This window comes from Taurulus bubalis (genome assembly GCF_910589615.1).
Source record: "Taurulus bubalis genome assembly, chromosome: 6".
Classification (NCBI taxonomy): Eukaryota; Metazoa; Chordata; class Actinopteri; order Perciformes; family Cottidae; genus Taurulus; species Taurulus bubalis.
The window spans coordinates 3,438,943-3,453,897 of NC_136594.1; the positions used below are offsets into that span (position 1 = coordinate 3,438,943).

At 42.8% G+C, this 14,955-nt stretch overlaps 1 protein-coding gene across 1 annotated transcript in view; it reads left to right on the forward strand.

Moving 5' to 3' along the window:
- The window catches only part of sp2 (sp2 transcription factor), a 13,366-nt gene extending 1,003 nt beyond the window's left edge, over nt 1-12,363 (forward strand). The window contains exons 2-8 of the mRNA XM_079219742.1: nt 2,991-3,067; nt 4,537-5,271; nt 7,550-7,759; nt 8,686-8,983; nt 9,703-9,880; nt 10,720-10,913; nt 11,506-12,363. Coding sequence (XP_079075868.1) covers nt 2,991-3,067; nt 4,537-5,271; nt 7,550-7,759; nt 8,686-8,983; nt 9,703-9,880; nt 10,720-10,913; nt 11,506-11,606 — 1,793 coding nt within the window. The 3' untranslated portion in view covers nt 11,607-12,363. The remainder of the gene's footprint in view (nt 1-2,990; nt 3,068-4,536; nt 5,272-7,549; nt 7,760-8,685; nt 8,984-9,702; nt 9,881-10,719; nt 10,914-11,505) is intronic.
- The last annotated feature ends 2,592 nt before the right edge of the window (nt 12,364-14,955 follow it).

Here is a 14,955-nt window from a genome sequence, read left to right on the forward strand (position 1 = left end):
GACTGTTTTTTCTGAGCTCATGAAAAGTTTTACTTTTCTACCAACAGCATGTAAAGATTAGCACAACTATAACATCTCCAGCGGTAAAAAGCAGCACACACATGAATGCAGCTGTAATATTAATCCATAAACATCATTCATAATAGTTAAACACAGACAGGGAACATTTACCTGCACAATCACAGCTACTTTAAAATACTTTTACTGAAGTACGGTTTTGAATGCTGGACTTTTACTCATAATCGAGAATTTTTAAACTGTGTGGTTTTTAGTATTTATTGACTGTAAAAGTAAAAGATCGGAATACCTTTTCCCACAACTGCCAAAACTGTGTCTTAGACGAGAGAGACAAGTCACTCGGCATGCTGTGGTTTCTCTGTGTGAAAGGTTTTGGTGCCACAGCTGCATTTCTAATGCATTCACCTGACGAGGCCTGCAGCTCTAACGGAGGCAGCGCTTCCCTGTTTGGTCTGCTGATCAGCAGCCACAGCACCAGAGTTTACTCTCTGTCAGGGTAAAGTTCACTTTTGACAGAGGCGGTGGCAGAATTAAGAAGTTAATGTTGTGGTTAAGAGTCGTTTGTATCGGAGGCACTTCCCTCATAACAAACAACTCGTGTTTTGAATGTTCTTTATTTGACTGCGGTTGGAAAAGAAGTTCCCCGTTTATTTTTGCCTGTCATGTATTCTGATTACTTCGGAGACACCGAGCTGAGCTTATTACTTACTGCAGAAAACCAGTCAACGATGAACAATCCAAACAAAGATGGTAGCTGTGAGCAACACGTCCATGCACAGTTTTCTCAAAGCAAAGCAAACTGTGCATGTTTTATTATCAGTTATATTTATCTACGTTGATTATATTATTTTATATATTCGTACAAAAGAACAACTCCGTACTGTTGTTGTGCTGTTCAAGGCGAGCAAAGATCCAGCTGAACCTTATTTCCTGTTCTGGAGCAGACACCATATTTCGAGGTACTCTCAGAGCAGCTGCAAAATATTGATTGAAAACGTTGTTTTTCTTTTTTTAAATTGCAAAGTGCTTTTTTCTTTTGTGTATAAAAAAGAAAAACAACACATGCTTCCCTCCGTGTCTGCAATATAGCGGTAATGCTCTGCTTTTAGAGCCACAAACTGCTCTACTTAATTGCTCAGCAATGCAATCATGAAATCGGCATCACTGGCGGGAACAGAGTGGCGATGATGAGTCTCCTCCCAGCCGCCTGGGCGCTTCTCACTGGTGTTGCTGGGCGCTTCTCACTGGTGTTGCTGGGCGCTTCTCACTGGTGTTGCTGGGCGCTTCTCACTGGTGTTGCTGGGCGCTTCTCACTGGTGTTGCTGGGCGCTTCTCACTGGTGTTGCTGGTCGCTTCTCACTGGTGTTGCTGGTTGCTCTGCGGCTGTCGTGTGGTTTCGTGGTCGCCGGCTCGTTTTGATTTAATGTTTTTTTGTGCCGGCTCGGACGTGCCTTGAGCGGAACTGTAATGTATTCAGATACTGCAAATATTAATATTTCAGTTTGTTTGCACGTTCAAGAATGACGACACGTGTTGAGTTAAACCTGTAAGATTCCCTCATTGCGCTCTTGCTGCATGAAACCACAAATGAAAACACTTTTTGGAGGCTGCAGCAGACGCAGACTGCCTCACATTCCATTTATCTTTTGCACTTCAATTTATTTCAGCGTATAAATGTATATATATTTAAAAAAAAAGATTTGTATTTGGGGAACAAGCGGTATCACAAATCTCTCCGACAGTAACGGCCTCAACCTATTTGGGTCATTAGGCTGCATTGCCTGCAGCTCAAGATTCACCCTGCACTTAAAATATTGGGCAGCCTGCCCCAAATGTACTTATGCCAACTGTCTTAACAGAAACATAATACGCTCAATAAGAGTAGACCTCTTGTGGTGTAATGACTGCGGCCCAATAGTGCATTTCTTTGCCTCCATAACATCTAAATGGTTATCGGTATGTTGATATGTGTTGGTCAAAACTTGTTTACGTTTCAAGGGCCAAAACACAACAGCTGTCATGTCAGTCAACTTTCACGAAAACCGGCTTACTAGACAGATATTTGCTATATGTTTTGAACACAATGTGTTGTGCTTGATATTTAAACGCGCAGGAGATCGTTATGTGGACGAGTAAATCATCAAAATAACAAAATAGTTTTAGCGTCCACGCACATATTAGTACTTAGTGTATCAAAAACACGTTGTCTTAAAGGAGTATGTCTTTTTTGTTGTTGTACAGGTCGTAACTCCATCAATTTGTGTTGCCTTATTGTTGACTATTTACAAAAGAATGTGTTCATACATTACCAATTATTTTCCCGGACTGCTCTGGGAAAAATAACTTGCAAAAACTAGCGAGGTATTTGTGATAGATAATTAATCACAGTGTTAAGTTAGTGTCTCCCCTTTTATTTTTGCATTGGAAATTAAGTTGAAAAACTCCAGAATTTAAGTTAATTTGAGTAAATGAAGTAAAGTAGCTCATGAAATAAAGACAGAAAACATCAAAGACGTCATTATATTAAATGTAGCACAACCATTAGGCAACTTGCAAGAGTCTGGAAGTCAATTTGCAACGGATATAATGCCATATTATGTTAAAATGCACTTTTAAAACATGGTAAGCTTTTGGAAATGTATTTGTGACGGCCGGTCCTTCACTGGTTCAACATTGAACCATAGAGTGAAAGTATTTGACTGAAACCTCTGGCGTTCCCTTCTACTTTAAGCTCCGTGTGCTAAACTCCGCGATATTTGCAGGTGCATGCAATAATCAGCGTAATGCACGGCCTAATTAGTTTAATTTGATGTTTAGCGTTCGCCGTCAGCGCGAGGCGTTACCGAGCTCGTCCTCCTCGGATCTGTTTCTGTTTTGCAGGAATGTCCCGTGATGTCCTTGAACAGCCTAACCGCTGAAAATAGACGCCTCGGGCGTCCTGAATCTGACTCTGCTGTGTGTGTTTTCTCCAGAACAACAGGACAGTATGGCCACCACTGTAGCTGTCAGTCCCAGTGAATACCTTCAGCCCTCCGCCGCTTCCACGCAAGTGAGTAACGAGCCGCCGCCTCACACTCTGCCTGCTCTCTCCTGGCGTCGGCGTCTCCGATAACGATGCATTCAAGGCGCCGCATCGCCGGGAGCCACTGGGTGTCCCATCTGAGATGAATTAACTATTTGTCAAAGAGAAGTGTTACTTTAAATGAATTTGCACAGTCGTGCAACGGTGCATTGATTCCACTAAATGTATCAAAGAAACCTAGTCTGGATTTTAGGCGTCAGAGGGATGTATTAGGGACTTTTTAGTGATAACAATCTGAACTTTCATTGCAACACTGAGTTGCTGTCGAAGAAGGGTCAGCAAGGTTTGCTCTGCCTCCGAGACGAGACCCTCGTGATTCTACTTCATGGATCCTGAATAGTCTGTTTTCCTGTAATCTGGTTGGTACAGAGATCCTCTGCTTTTCAAGGCTGAAAATTAACTTTCCCGGGAGGTTGAGCAGCAAGATCCTGTGTGTGTGTAGAGCAGAGTGTGTGTCTGTTGTATTGACAGGCGCCCGACAGCGGCCAGTGCTCTCTGGCTTTATGTTCAGACTCCTTCATCCTAATTTAACTTCTGCATACAGTCTCTTGGCAACGTGCGTAGTGTAGCTAAGGATGTGTCTGGTGACGACTATACCGTTATTTTAAATCTATAACAATTGTTTGTTACATTTAGTTTGACGACGTTAGGAGAGCCTTACACGTGAAATAATGATCCCAGTCTCTTCCACACAGACTGGAGCTATACAGAGACACACAGCGTATTAATTAAACACTGGTATCGAACCAGTACTGGTATCGAACCAGTACTGGTTTTGGTGTCTGCATCGTGACTGGAAGAGTCGGATCCCCCTAACGCGGACGTGAAATTAGTTTTAGACGTTACTGCTGCTGTGCTTCTATACACTGAGGCCATGTGAGGCGGTACTCTCTCTCTCTCTCTCTCTCTCTCTCTCTCTCTCTCTCTCTCTCTCTCTCTCTCTCTCTCTCTCTCTCTCTCTCTCTCTTTATCTCTCTCCTCCTCCTCCTTACTGTGCTGTACTGGTCTTTTATGTGCTGTAATATTTCTGTTAAACCAATTGCTCTCCGGGGTCAAAAATGTACTTAAAAGTCAATAAAATGTTATTGTTTTTTATATATATATACACTGCAACAGAAGTGCTTTATCCCAGGTGATCCCCTGGCGTTTCTAAAAGTATTTTTTAATAAAGCTGAAGTGTGTATAATCACACATGAGGAGCTCGAAAGCTTTGCAGGTGGAAACATCTCCAACATCACGGCCCGTTAAAATATCTTCACTATTGTATTTTAGCGTCTTATCTTAGTTCTTTCTGTGGTGTTTCTGTTCAGGCTGGTTTTAACGCAGTCTGTGTGTGTGTGTGTGTGTGTGTGTGTGTGTGTGTGTGTGTGTGTGTGTGTGTGTGTGTGTCTGTGTGTGTGTGTGTGTGTGTGTGTGTGTGTGTGTGTCTCATGCAGGACACCCAGCCCTCTCCTCTGGCCCTCTTGGCTGCCACCTGTAGTAAAATCGGCCCTCCCGCTCTCCCGGCTCTGGTCGCCTCTCCTCCGGCGCAGCCGCAGCCTCGCCGGCTCCTCCCCATAAAGCCGGCGCCCATCGCCCCGGCTCCGCCCAAAAACCTGGGCTTCCTCTCGGCCAAGGGCAATGTGATCCAGCTGCCCGCCGGCCTGGGCTCCTCGGCGCCCGGCAGCCCCATCGTGCTCACCATCCAGCAGAGCCCGGCCCGCGCCAACGCCTCGGCGCCGGCCAACATCCAGTACCAGATGATGCCGCAGATCCAAGGGGCCCAGACGATCCAGATGATGCCGCAGGGAGGTCAGATCCAGCTCATACCGGGCACCAACCAGGCCATCATCACCACGCCCATGACCGTGCCGGCTCCCGCCGCCGCCGCCGCTCCGCTCACGCCGCAGAAGACGGTGGCCATCAAGCCCTCCCCCAAGTCGCGCAGGCAGAACAACAACATGCTGCAGCTGCCCGGCGGCATCACGCTGCCGTTCAACGTGGCGACCGGAGAAGTGGGCGGGACTCAGTACGTCACGGAGGCGCCGGTCGCCCCTCACAGGCCGGGAAAGGGAGGAAGAGGGAGGAAGAAGAAGGTGGTTCTGGCCGCTTACACTCAGCTGCCTCCTGCCTCTCCACCACAAGAGCAGATGGAGACCATCCTGATAGAAGCTGGAGACAACATCATCCAGGTACGTCTGGCAGAAAAGCACTGAAAGCACAGAATGCTCTTTTATATAAGTATATATATATATGTATATATACTTATATACTCCACTCGGCCCGTCCTGCATGCACTCACTTGTGAGAGAATGTGTATGTATATATATATATATATATATATATATATATATTTGTGTTGAAAACCAGCAACCGAACCCTGAATGTGAATATACATTTTTGGTTTTGTCTGCAAACATTTCTTAAAACCTGTCGAGCCCTAGGGTGCCCTCATTAGGGGACCCGTTTATATCACACGGTGCAAATCAAGAAAGAAACACGGTATAAATCCCCCAAAAAACATGTTAGGTATCACATTAAACATAAAAATCAGGACTACAATAAGATATAATCACAATGTACAACCTCTAAACACAGCTCAAACAATAAATAGGGTTATGGTTTAGGGTGAGGGTTTAAAGGGCTACCAGTTATTGCATTTAGAATTAAATAAAACAGATGAAAGCAGTTCACTTAATCACTTTTGTTTAAAATATATATATATATATTCTGTTAATTGACTAATCAATGAATTGACGGAACCAAACATATTCATTATTTAATTTATTGGTTGAATTCTCCTCCTGAGTCAATCTGACTTAGACTGAAAGGTCTCTAGTACATAGTATAATAAAAAGCTTTTTTTTTGCAAAACAACAGCTAGAAACATTGCTGACGAGCGGTTGCTGTCAACAAAAAGAGCAAAAGTTGCCATCAAAATAAGATTAAAACCTTTTTATCCATTATTAATATAATGTTTTTATTGCTTAAAATTGCGTAGTATATATATTGTTTTAAGCATAGGCATATGGCAACAATGAACAATTGTGGAAAGCCCCGTAAAATCTCATTTTCATTTAACATTTTTCCTTGAATATCATTCTTTCCATTTATATTTGAGTTACTTTGTGTTTTCCTCTCCACTCTTTTCTTTCCAATTTATAACCCAGACAAACAATAAAGTTACGAAGTGTCTGAAATTACAAGATAGTAATATTATTTTCCTTTCTAAACGGATTCAAAAGTTCCGGTGTCCGTCAATAACACACAGATCACGTCCATATTTAGATCATGGTTTCCATAGAGCAAGAAATTAATTTAAACCGGTTTTAATGATGAATCTTACCCCAGATAGTATTTCATTTTTTGTCCCGCTTCTATTTTAAACTAAACAGGTCGTGGTCTTTTTGTGACGTGATCAATTATTTTCCAAGACCTGCTTTCCACTGTGTGCATATTGTATTACTGCTTTTCAGTAAAAGTGAGAGGAAGGAAAGCTCTGTTTGGTGTGCGAGCTACGAGTGTTTATTACGTTTGTCGTGTTATTCTCCGAAACGCTTGAAGGCGTACAAACAAAAATGCACTGAAGAAACGGGAAGACAAGGAGTGTGACGTAAACCAACGCCCTGAATCTCATGTTCACGGACTGCTTCATGGAGAAGAAAGAAGTCCAGTATTCCAGACGTTATACAGAAACGAAGGTTGAGAATCCTGTAAACACTTAGATTTAGGCTGCAAACATATTCTACAAATGTAGATTTGAAGCATTTAGAAACAAATCTTTTACAGCTTTTACAGTGAAAAGCTTTTCACTGTAACATTTTAAAATGGTTATTTCCAGGCCTGGAAAAGTCCTTGGAAAAATGTGTTATATTCATAATAATAACAGGGTTCTTATGGTCATAGAAAACCTGGAAAAGTCCTGAAAAGTTTAGTAAAAGTCATGTAAATGTGTTATATTCATGTGTTCATGTCGTTCATTTACTCTGAGTTTGAAATAATGAATATGCTTTTAAAAGAAAGACTCAAAATATAAGCAGGCATACATACAGGCATCTATATAAATGTTTATTCTTTTAATCAAACTATTGTCTCATTCATTTGTGTCATTTAAGGTTTACTGTATTCTTTGTGTTCTCATTGTTAGTTTAAATACTACATTTACTCACTTTTTACTGTTTACACCCAGATTTCACTAAATGTTTGTCATGGACATTTGGTGAAAAGTCATGGAATTTGGTTTAAAGTCATGGAAACTTGAAAATTTGTTTTAAAGTCATGGAAATTTGGTGAAAAGTCATGGAAAAGTCATGGAAATCCATTGATCAAGATGTGTATGAACCCTGCTGAGAGAGAGACATCCCATCACTGAGCTATTCCCTGGTTTGACTCCCATCAGCCCTCTTAAACCACTCGAAGCCTCACACCCGAACGTGCGCAGGATTACCTCTCCGCTCTCTTCCTTTGCAGGCGGGTAACAACCTGCTGATCGTGCAGAGTCCCGGCCAGCCGGCTATGGTGCAGCAGGTGCAGCTGGTCCAGTCCAAGCCGGAGTCCCAGGTGGTTCAGATCCCCCAGCAGGCCCTGAAGGTGGTGCAGGCCGCCTCCGCCACGCTACCGCCCGTCCCTCAGAGACCCTCGAGCCTGCAGGTCTCTCAGGCCGAGCCGACGCCAACGCAGGTATTCACACAGCCGGTGACCCCGGAGCCGATTCACAATAAACACAAATATAAAGCTGCACTGAGCTCACTATTTTTAATAGTAAGGGTCCAGTAGAATAACAAGCATGCTTTAAGTGTTTTAATATATTGTTTTAGATCTATATCCAGGCTAGCAGCCTTCCTTTGACGTTAGCAGCAGCCGGGTTGAGCTGCTACTGACTGATAAGAGGAAGATCAGGATAAATAGAAAGTTAAAATGGGAATTATTTATTAGAAAAAAGAAATGAATGAATGAATATATACTTTATTAATCCCCAAGGGGAAATTTGTTTTCGGAGTAGCAGCTTACAGACACAAAATAAAATATAAAAACAACAGGGATGAAAGATATATACAAAATAAAAATAGCTGGGATGAAAGATATGTAGAGCAGAGAGTATTAATTTAGGAAATTAAATTAAACTTAAACAATAGAGAAGTGCGGTGTATCTGAAGTGTAAATAAACATAAACAATAGGGAAGTGCACAGTGAACAGTTTGTATCTGTTAGCTATTACAAAATCACAACGTATTCTCTTTTTTATTTATAAAAGTAAACGTCTTTGTTATACCGTAAAAGTCGGGTTACAAGCCGCTCCTACCTCCGGTCAGTGTCTCCGCTGTAGCAAGCTAGGAGCTAGCGCTGCTGCTAGCACTGCTGCTTGCGCTGCTGCTAGCGCTGCTGCTGTCGAGCCGGGGCTGGTCCCGCTACCTTCGGTGGTTGTCAGGGAGCTAGCGGAGAGCTAGCGGAAGTTAACGGGGAACTACCGGAACGCTAGCATGAGCGCCAGCTGGCTACAGCGGGGAGCTAACGGGGACACTGACCGAAGGTAGTAGCGACTTTTAACCGTATTCATATTGTCCTCTCCTTAGTGAGTCCAGTTTAAACTTAGCTTCTCCCCTCAGATCCTCTTCAAAACGGCGTCCGGCGAGTGGCAGTCTGTCCAGATCCAGGAGCCCGTCTCCACGACCACGACCCCCACGACCTCGGTCACCACCGTGGCCGCCTCGCCGCCGCCGGCCGGCGCCAAGAGGACGTCGGCCGGCGGACGGAAGGAACGCACCCTGGCTAAGATCGCCCCGGCGGGGGGGATGATATCGCTGAGCACGCCGCAGCTGTCCTCCACGACGCAGGCGGTGCAGACCATCAGCATCAACGGCGTCCAGGTGCAGGGCGTCCCGGTCACCATCACCAACGCAGGAGGTGAGCGGCGCCGCGTCCTTTGCGTGTTTCCTGTCGGGCGTTAACAACGAGAGAGACTCGGGGTCGTCGAGTGCAAAGCAGTGACGCCATTTTTTTTATGCCGTCGAGGACAGAATGACTCGATTTTATAATAAACTGGGACCAGAACTGTTTTGTAAATAACTGGAACTGAATGAAGACGTTAAGGCTATAAAAAAAAACAGAGGAGTCGCCCCCTGGTGGTCAGGAGAGAGAATACAGCTTTAACACATGAAGCATAGACTTCTATACAACCAGAGGAGTCGCCCCCTGGTGGTCATGAGAGAGAATGCAGCTTTAACACATGCAGCATAGACTTCTATACAACCAGAGGAGGCGCCCCCTGGTGGTCAGGAGAGAGAATGCAGCTTTAACACATGAAGTATATACTTCTATACAACCAGAGGAGGCGCCCCCTGGTGGTCAGGAGAGAGAATGCAGCTTTAACACATGAAGTATATACTTCTATACAACCAGAGAAGTCAGTAGAGAGAATGCATGTTTTAAGACACTTCCTCATGGGCTTCACTCGGCAGAACCGGAGGTTGCCGCCTGGTCGTTCTGTTGATGTCACCATTAATTAGAATTGCAGTCCATGTTTGACTCGTGGCCGTCCGCCAGTAGTCTCATTAGATTTGGAGAGGAGCTTTGGCCGGAGCCCTGCGGTGTCTCTTCACGGTGTGTCTCTGTCTCTGTCTCAGGCCAGCAGCACCTGACGGTGCAGACGCTGCAGGGCGGAGGGCTCCAGCTGGCGACGACGCCGGGCCAGCCGACCATCCAGGTGGACCAGAGCCTCACCCTGGAGCTGCCGGGCCAGCCGGGAGAGAAGAAGAGACGCATGGCCTGCACCTGTCCCAACTGTAAAGACGCAGACAAGAGGTGAGGGAGTCAGGAAACAAAGAAGTTCATACGACTATGACTTTACTTTACTTGCCCTGGTAATGTGCTTAAGTGAAACCTTACATCAAAAGACAAGATCTGACTTAGATTCATGAGGCTGTTATGGGAATATTGACTGGAAATGGGTTTCATGTCCAGATATTCAGATCATTGTTGAAATCTTAAATTAGTTACCTGCTCCTAGACATTTTGAGAACGTTGTGTAAGAAATACAAGTTTTTTTTCCCCGCAGTTAACATAAAGAAGTATGGAAGCCCGTTCATGCCACACACGAAAAATATCTCATAATTATGACATAATAAAGTCATAATTATGAGATAAAGTTATAATTGTGAGATAATAAAGTCAAAATTATGAGATAAAAGAAGTATGGAAGCCTGTTTCTGACACACACAAAAAAATCTCATAATTATGAGATAATAAAGTCGAAATTATGAGATAATAAATTTGAAATTATGAGAGAAAAAGTCATAATTATGAGATAAAAAGTCATAATCATGATAGTAATAATCATGACTTTTTATCTCATAATTTCGACTTTATTATCTCATAATAACAACTATGCAAGTCTAACTCTTCGTAGATACTTTATGTACTTTATTAATAAAGTTTAGAGATTGAGACCATAAAATCAAATGTTCTTTTATGAACAGAACATTTAGAAACTTAATGCATTTAAGTCGTCTTTTGATGCTAAATTAAATGCTGTCAGCTGTTGCTTTTGAATGCTCAGCTCTACCGTTGAAACCTGTATATCTCACTGTGTGTGTGTGTGTGTGTGTGTGTGTGTGTGTGTGTGTGTGTGTGTGTGTGTGCAGGCCCGGGGAGGTCGGGAAGAGGAAGCACATCTGCCACGTCCCCGGCTGCGAGAAGACGTTCAGGAAAACGTCGCTGCTCAGAGCTCACGTCCGGCTGCACACCGGCGAGCGGCCCTTCGTCTGCAACTGGGTCTTCTGCGGGAAACGCTTCACGCGCAGCGACGAGCTGCAGCGGCACGCCAGGACGCACACAGGTGACACTGAAACACACACACACACACACGAGTAAAGAAGGAAAAAAGGCTACAAATGAGGTCGTTTTAACCACTTAACAACCAGGAAATGATGAGCTGAACCAATGAAATCCACTTATTCCACTTATGTTATCTCCTTTGAGAAATACCCAAAACTATGAAGGATGAGTTAATAAAATGATATCAGTGATACGAGACTTTGATGTTTTGTCTCTTTGGATGAAAACATTTGAAGTCATACTTTTTGATAAATCTTCCTGAATCATCTTCTTGCATTTACTGCATGTTGTGACAGAGAAATACCAGAGATATGTTTGGAAATGATACTAAATATTCTCACTGTATGTTCTTAAACTGTAGCATATTGTTCTCGGTATTGGGCTTTAATATTAATGAGAATTAGTTTTAAAATTGGGGTAAAAACGTGGCGACAAAAAGAGAGTTATTGTGTGTTATTGTGGTCAAATCCTGCAAGAACAAGACACCCGAATCAGATTGAACTTGAGCCTGAACACACATGGTGTTGTTTGTGTTTGACATTAAAAACATGTCCCCCACCCCGTCCCCTTCTTCTTGTTTTTGTCGCCCACAGGAGACAAACGCTTCGAGTGCAGTCAGTGTCAGAAACGCTTCATGAGGAGCGACCACCTGACGAAGCATTACAAGACTCACATAAACACCAAGAACCTGTGAGCTGCCGATGCACAGACGAACTCTCTGAGACTAAAGACTGTTGGAGGAAAGGAAAGGAGGAAAGGAAGGGCCGGAGGAGACGACACCAAGGAGGGAGTGTCTGTGACTCGACCCCCTGTTTGTGGGAAACGCTCCCCCCCCAAAAAACAGGTCCCTGTCTCCCCCCTCACTCCTCCAAGACACTGTGTGGTGTACAAAGCTTCCTGGTGGACTTTGAACTGATCCAGCAAATGTAATAATAGTTCCTCTTTGCTTCGTGTCCTCCGGTCCGAGTGGACTCCAGAACCCGGAGGCGGGAGATGTTGAGGCGTCGGGCTTCAGACGCTCGACTCCGCTCGCATATTTATAAACTTCTCATGAGAACGTACACAGAATTATTCAGACTGCAACACCGAGAAAGACCACAGGACTTCATTTTCTTCTTCTCCTTTGCTTGTCGTGGACGATTGGGAGATCCCAGATATTGGCTTTCAAACACCCCAAAAAAAAAAAAGAGGAAAGAAAATTCAACATAATTGTTTTGTACATTTAACAGAGATGTGTTTTACCTCCGTGGAATGGTAATTTTGTTTTACGGTATTTGTGTTTCAGCAGGATTTATAACCTGTATACCCTCCCCCAAAAGAAATAGTTGGGGACCATTACATTAAAAAGTCCACTTACAAGACTTTTGAAAACCTTTTTAGAAGTTTAACTTGGCTATTTTTTAAAGTGTGTGTATGCATACTGTTATACATTATATTAATATTGATAATAAACTATTTATAACGTTTTTCAATTCAATTGTTAGAAATTGATTTTTACAAAGTAGGTACGTTGAACACCTAAACACACATAACAAAAGAAAGTAAACAGGAGGCTTAACAAAAAGACCATTTTCATGACATTTGCTACGAGGGAACTGAGAGGAGAGTTTTAAGTTCAATGTGCCGTTCAGGGTCAGAGGTCACTGTGCCTTACGAGTATCGGACATCAGTTTCTAACGGGCCAAAAGTGAAGAGCTGCTGAGATTTGAAGAGTTCGCTGATGTCTTGGCGGAGATCCCGACTCCTGCTGTAAAATATTCGCACCGTGGTCTAAATGCAACAACCTGTAGGGTTTGAATTTCAAGGTCGGCAACAAAAAAAAAAATAGTTTGCTTAAACTGGCGTCGAAATTGGAATCGAGGTGTCGCGCTCAAAACTTGGTGAAGCGTAGCAGAGTTTCAAATGTTGTCTTGTGTCATCATCATCTTTCTTTTCAACTTTAAGGACTTTTGGTTTCATTCTGAAAGGAAATCCTGAGGCGCCGCAAGTCTCCTCTCACGATATGGTCCCAAAGAATAGAGGACCCGAGGTTGATCCCTGTGGGACACCACATCGTTGTAATAAGCCACTTAAAGAGGCTGTGAAGGTCATGGGGTCACCTTTTTATCAGCTGTCGGACGATCGGAGGACTGATGACGGACTTACCTCAGAAATGTTCTTTAAGGAAACAACGTTAAGTCACTCGACTGTTAAGTCTCCTTTTTTTTATGTCTCGGACGCAATATTTCTGGCGGAGAGTGACGGTGGTTTCATTTAGGATACATGTATGCTACCTAAAAAAAAACACAAAAGTAAACGTTCTGGAGAACTTTGATCTCTGAAACAAATCGAAGAGTCTCTTTTTCTTATTTAAGTCCCAGACGTCCCTTGAACTTCACTGTTTTCAGTCCTGAATTCGTCCTTCCCACCGAGTATCAAAGTCAAAATTGAGAGTTCGCCTCCAATATTTGTCCAGATTTATACTCGATTAACTTGTTCTTTTTATCACATAGTTCCTGAGACAGTATTACTTTGTAGTTCTTCAAACGGCTGCGTGTGTTTAGACGTTTTATTTTTAACTTAACCTCTCCTTTTAATTTTTTTATTTTCATTGTGGCGTAAATGTTAAATACTTGTCAAAGTAAGGTATCAAAGAAAAAGGTATGATACTCAGCCCTACTTACACTGTGTGTACTAATAAATAAAGAAGTCGCTAAATTCCAGGGTAACTCTGCTTTTACTCACAGAAACATCTTCTGGTTTTCTGATCTGAAGCCGACGATCAGATCTCCAACTATTCGGCCTGACTTGACAATCGGATGCCGAAACGAAAGAAAACTCTTTCTCAGGCCTTTGATCGGCTACTCTGTACGTGATTTATTATGTTTTCTCCCAGCTATGTGATAGCTTTAATTCTGAATTAACACAAGTTTGTGCCGACTGTACAGTATTCACACGCTACTTTAAAGAGCTTTTGCTTGACGGAAGAACATTGCTGCTCACATCGTTTCCTCTGATATCCTCACATGTCATCAGTCAGTTTGAAGTCTGAACCTTTTTAATTTACACACACACCAAAACAAACACACTGACTTATTGTTAAATAAGCTTTTTTTTGGGGTCAAACCGGCGTCTTCACCTCTGTTGAGTTTCCACTGTGTGTGTTTTTGTAATACTGTGACATACATGTTGAACGGCACCACAACGTTGACCAAAAAGATATAAAGTCAGATGTTTTTTGTTTGTTTTTTAAAGCACTTTGAACCCAGTTTTCATCGCAGTGCTTCACAGGGGGGGGACGAGTAAAGCTTACATGTAGGTGGCCAATATTTGGTGTTTTTTTTTTTTTTCTTCAAGAATGTGTCTGAAGACATATTTATGTTTGTACCTCCACGTCTGAACATGTAAATACGGTGCGTGTCTGGTGGACATGTAAATGTAGGATATCAAAACACAGACGTTAAGCTGCCCAGTGTTGCCCCGAAGGAAACAGACTTTGTACAGTGTGTAAGGAATAAAATATAATGTGACATTGGATAGCTTCATTTCTTTGTATGAGACTTCTAGATCTTTTTTTCTATTGAATTAAAAGATGCCTTAGAAAAAGCTGCACCCCAGTTTTAAAAGTGTTTTTTCTTGTCTTCTTCCAGGTAACATTTGTAAAATTCATTTTTGTGTTTTTAACTTATGGTACATGCTAATGTAACGTGCACGGATTTAAAATCCCCCACGGTTCCAAAGTGTGTAGAATGTAATCCCTCATTTTCATTAAATATGAGTCTTTTTTTCTCCAAATTTAGACGTTTCGTCTTGCTCGGTTTCGACGAGTTCAACGTTCTCCGTCTCCGGGCCGATGTGTCGTGTAACGTTCTGCTCATATGGAGAACCCAGAGAACCAGCTATTCATTTTCATAACTTTTATAACAGTCTCCAGTCACCGCCCTCAATAAACAACTCAAACCATGTTTCGCTGCCTCTCTTATTTTTCCCTACTCCCACTTTAGGATTAATGCCAGATAAAAACACTTTTAGTAATTTCCTAAGTGCTCTGTTCTTTTGTTATG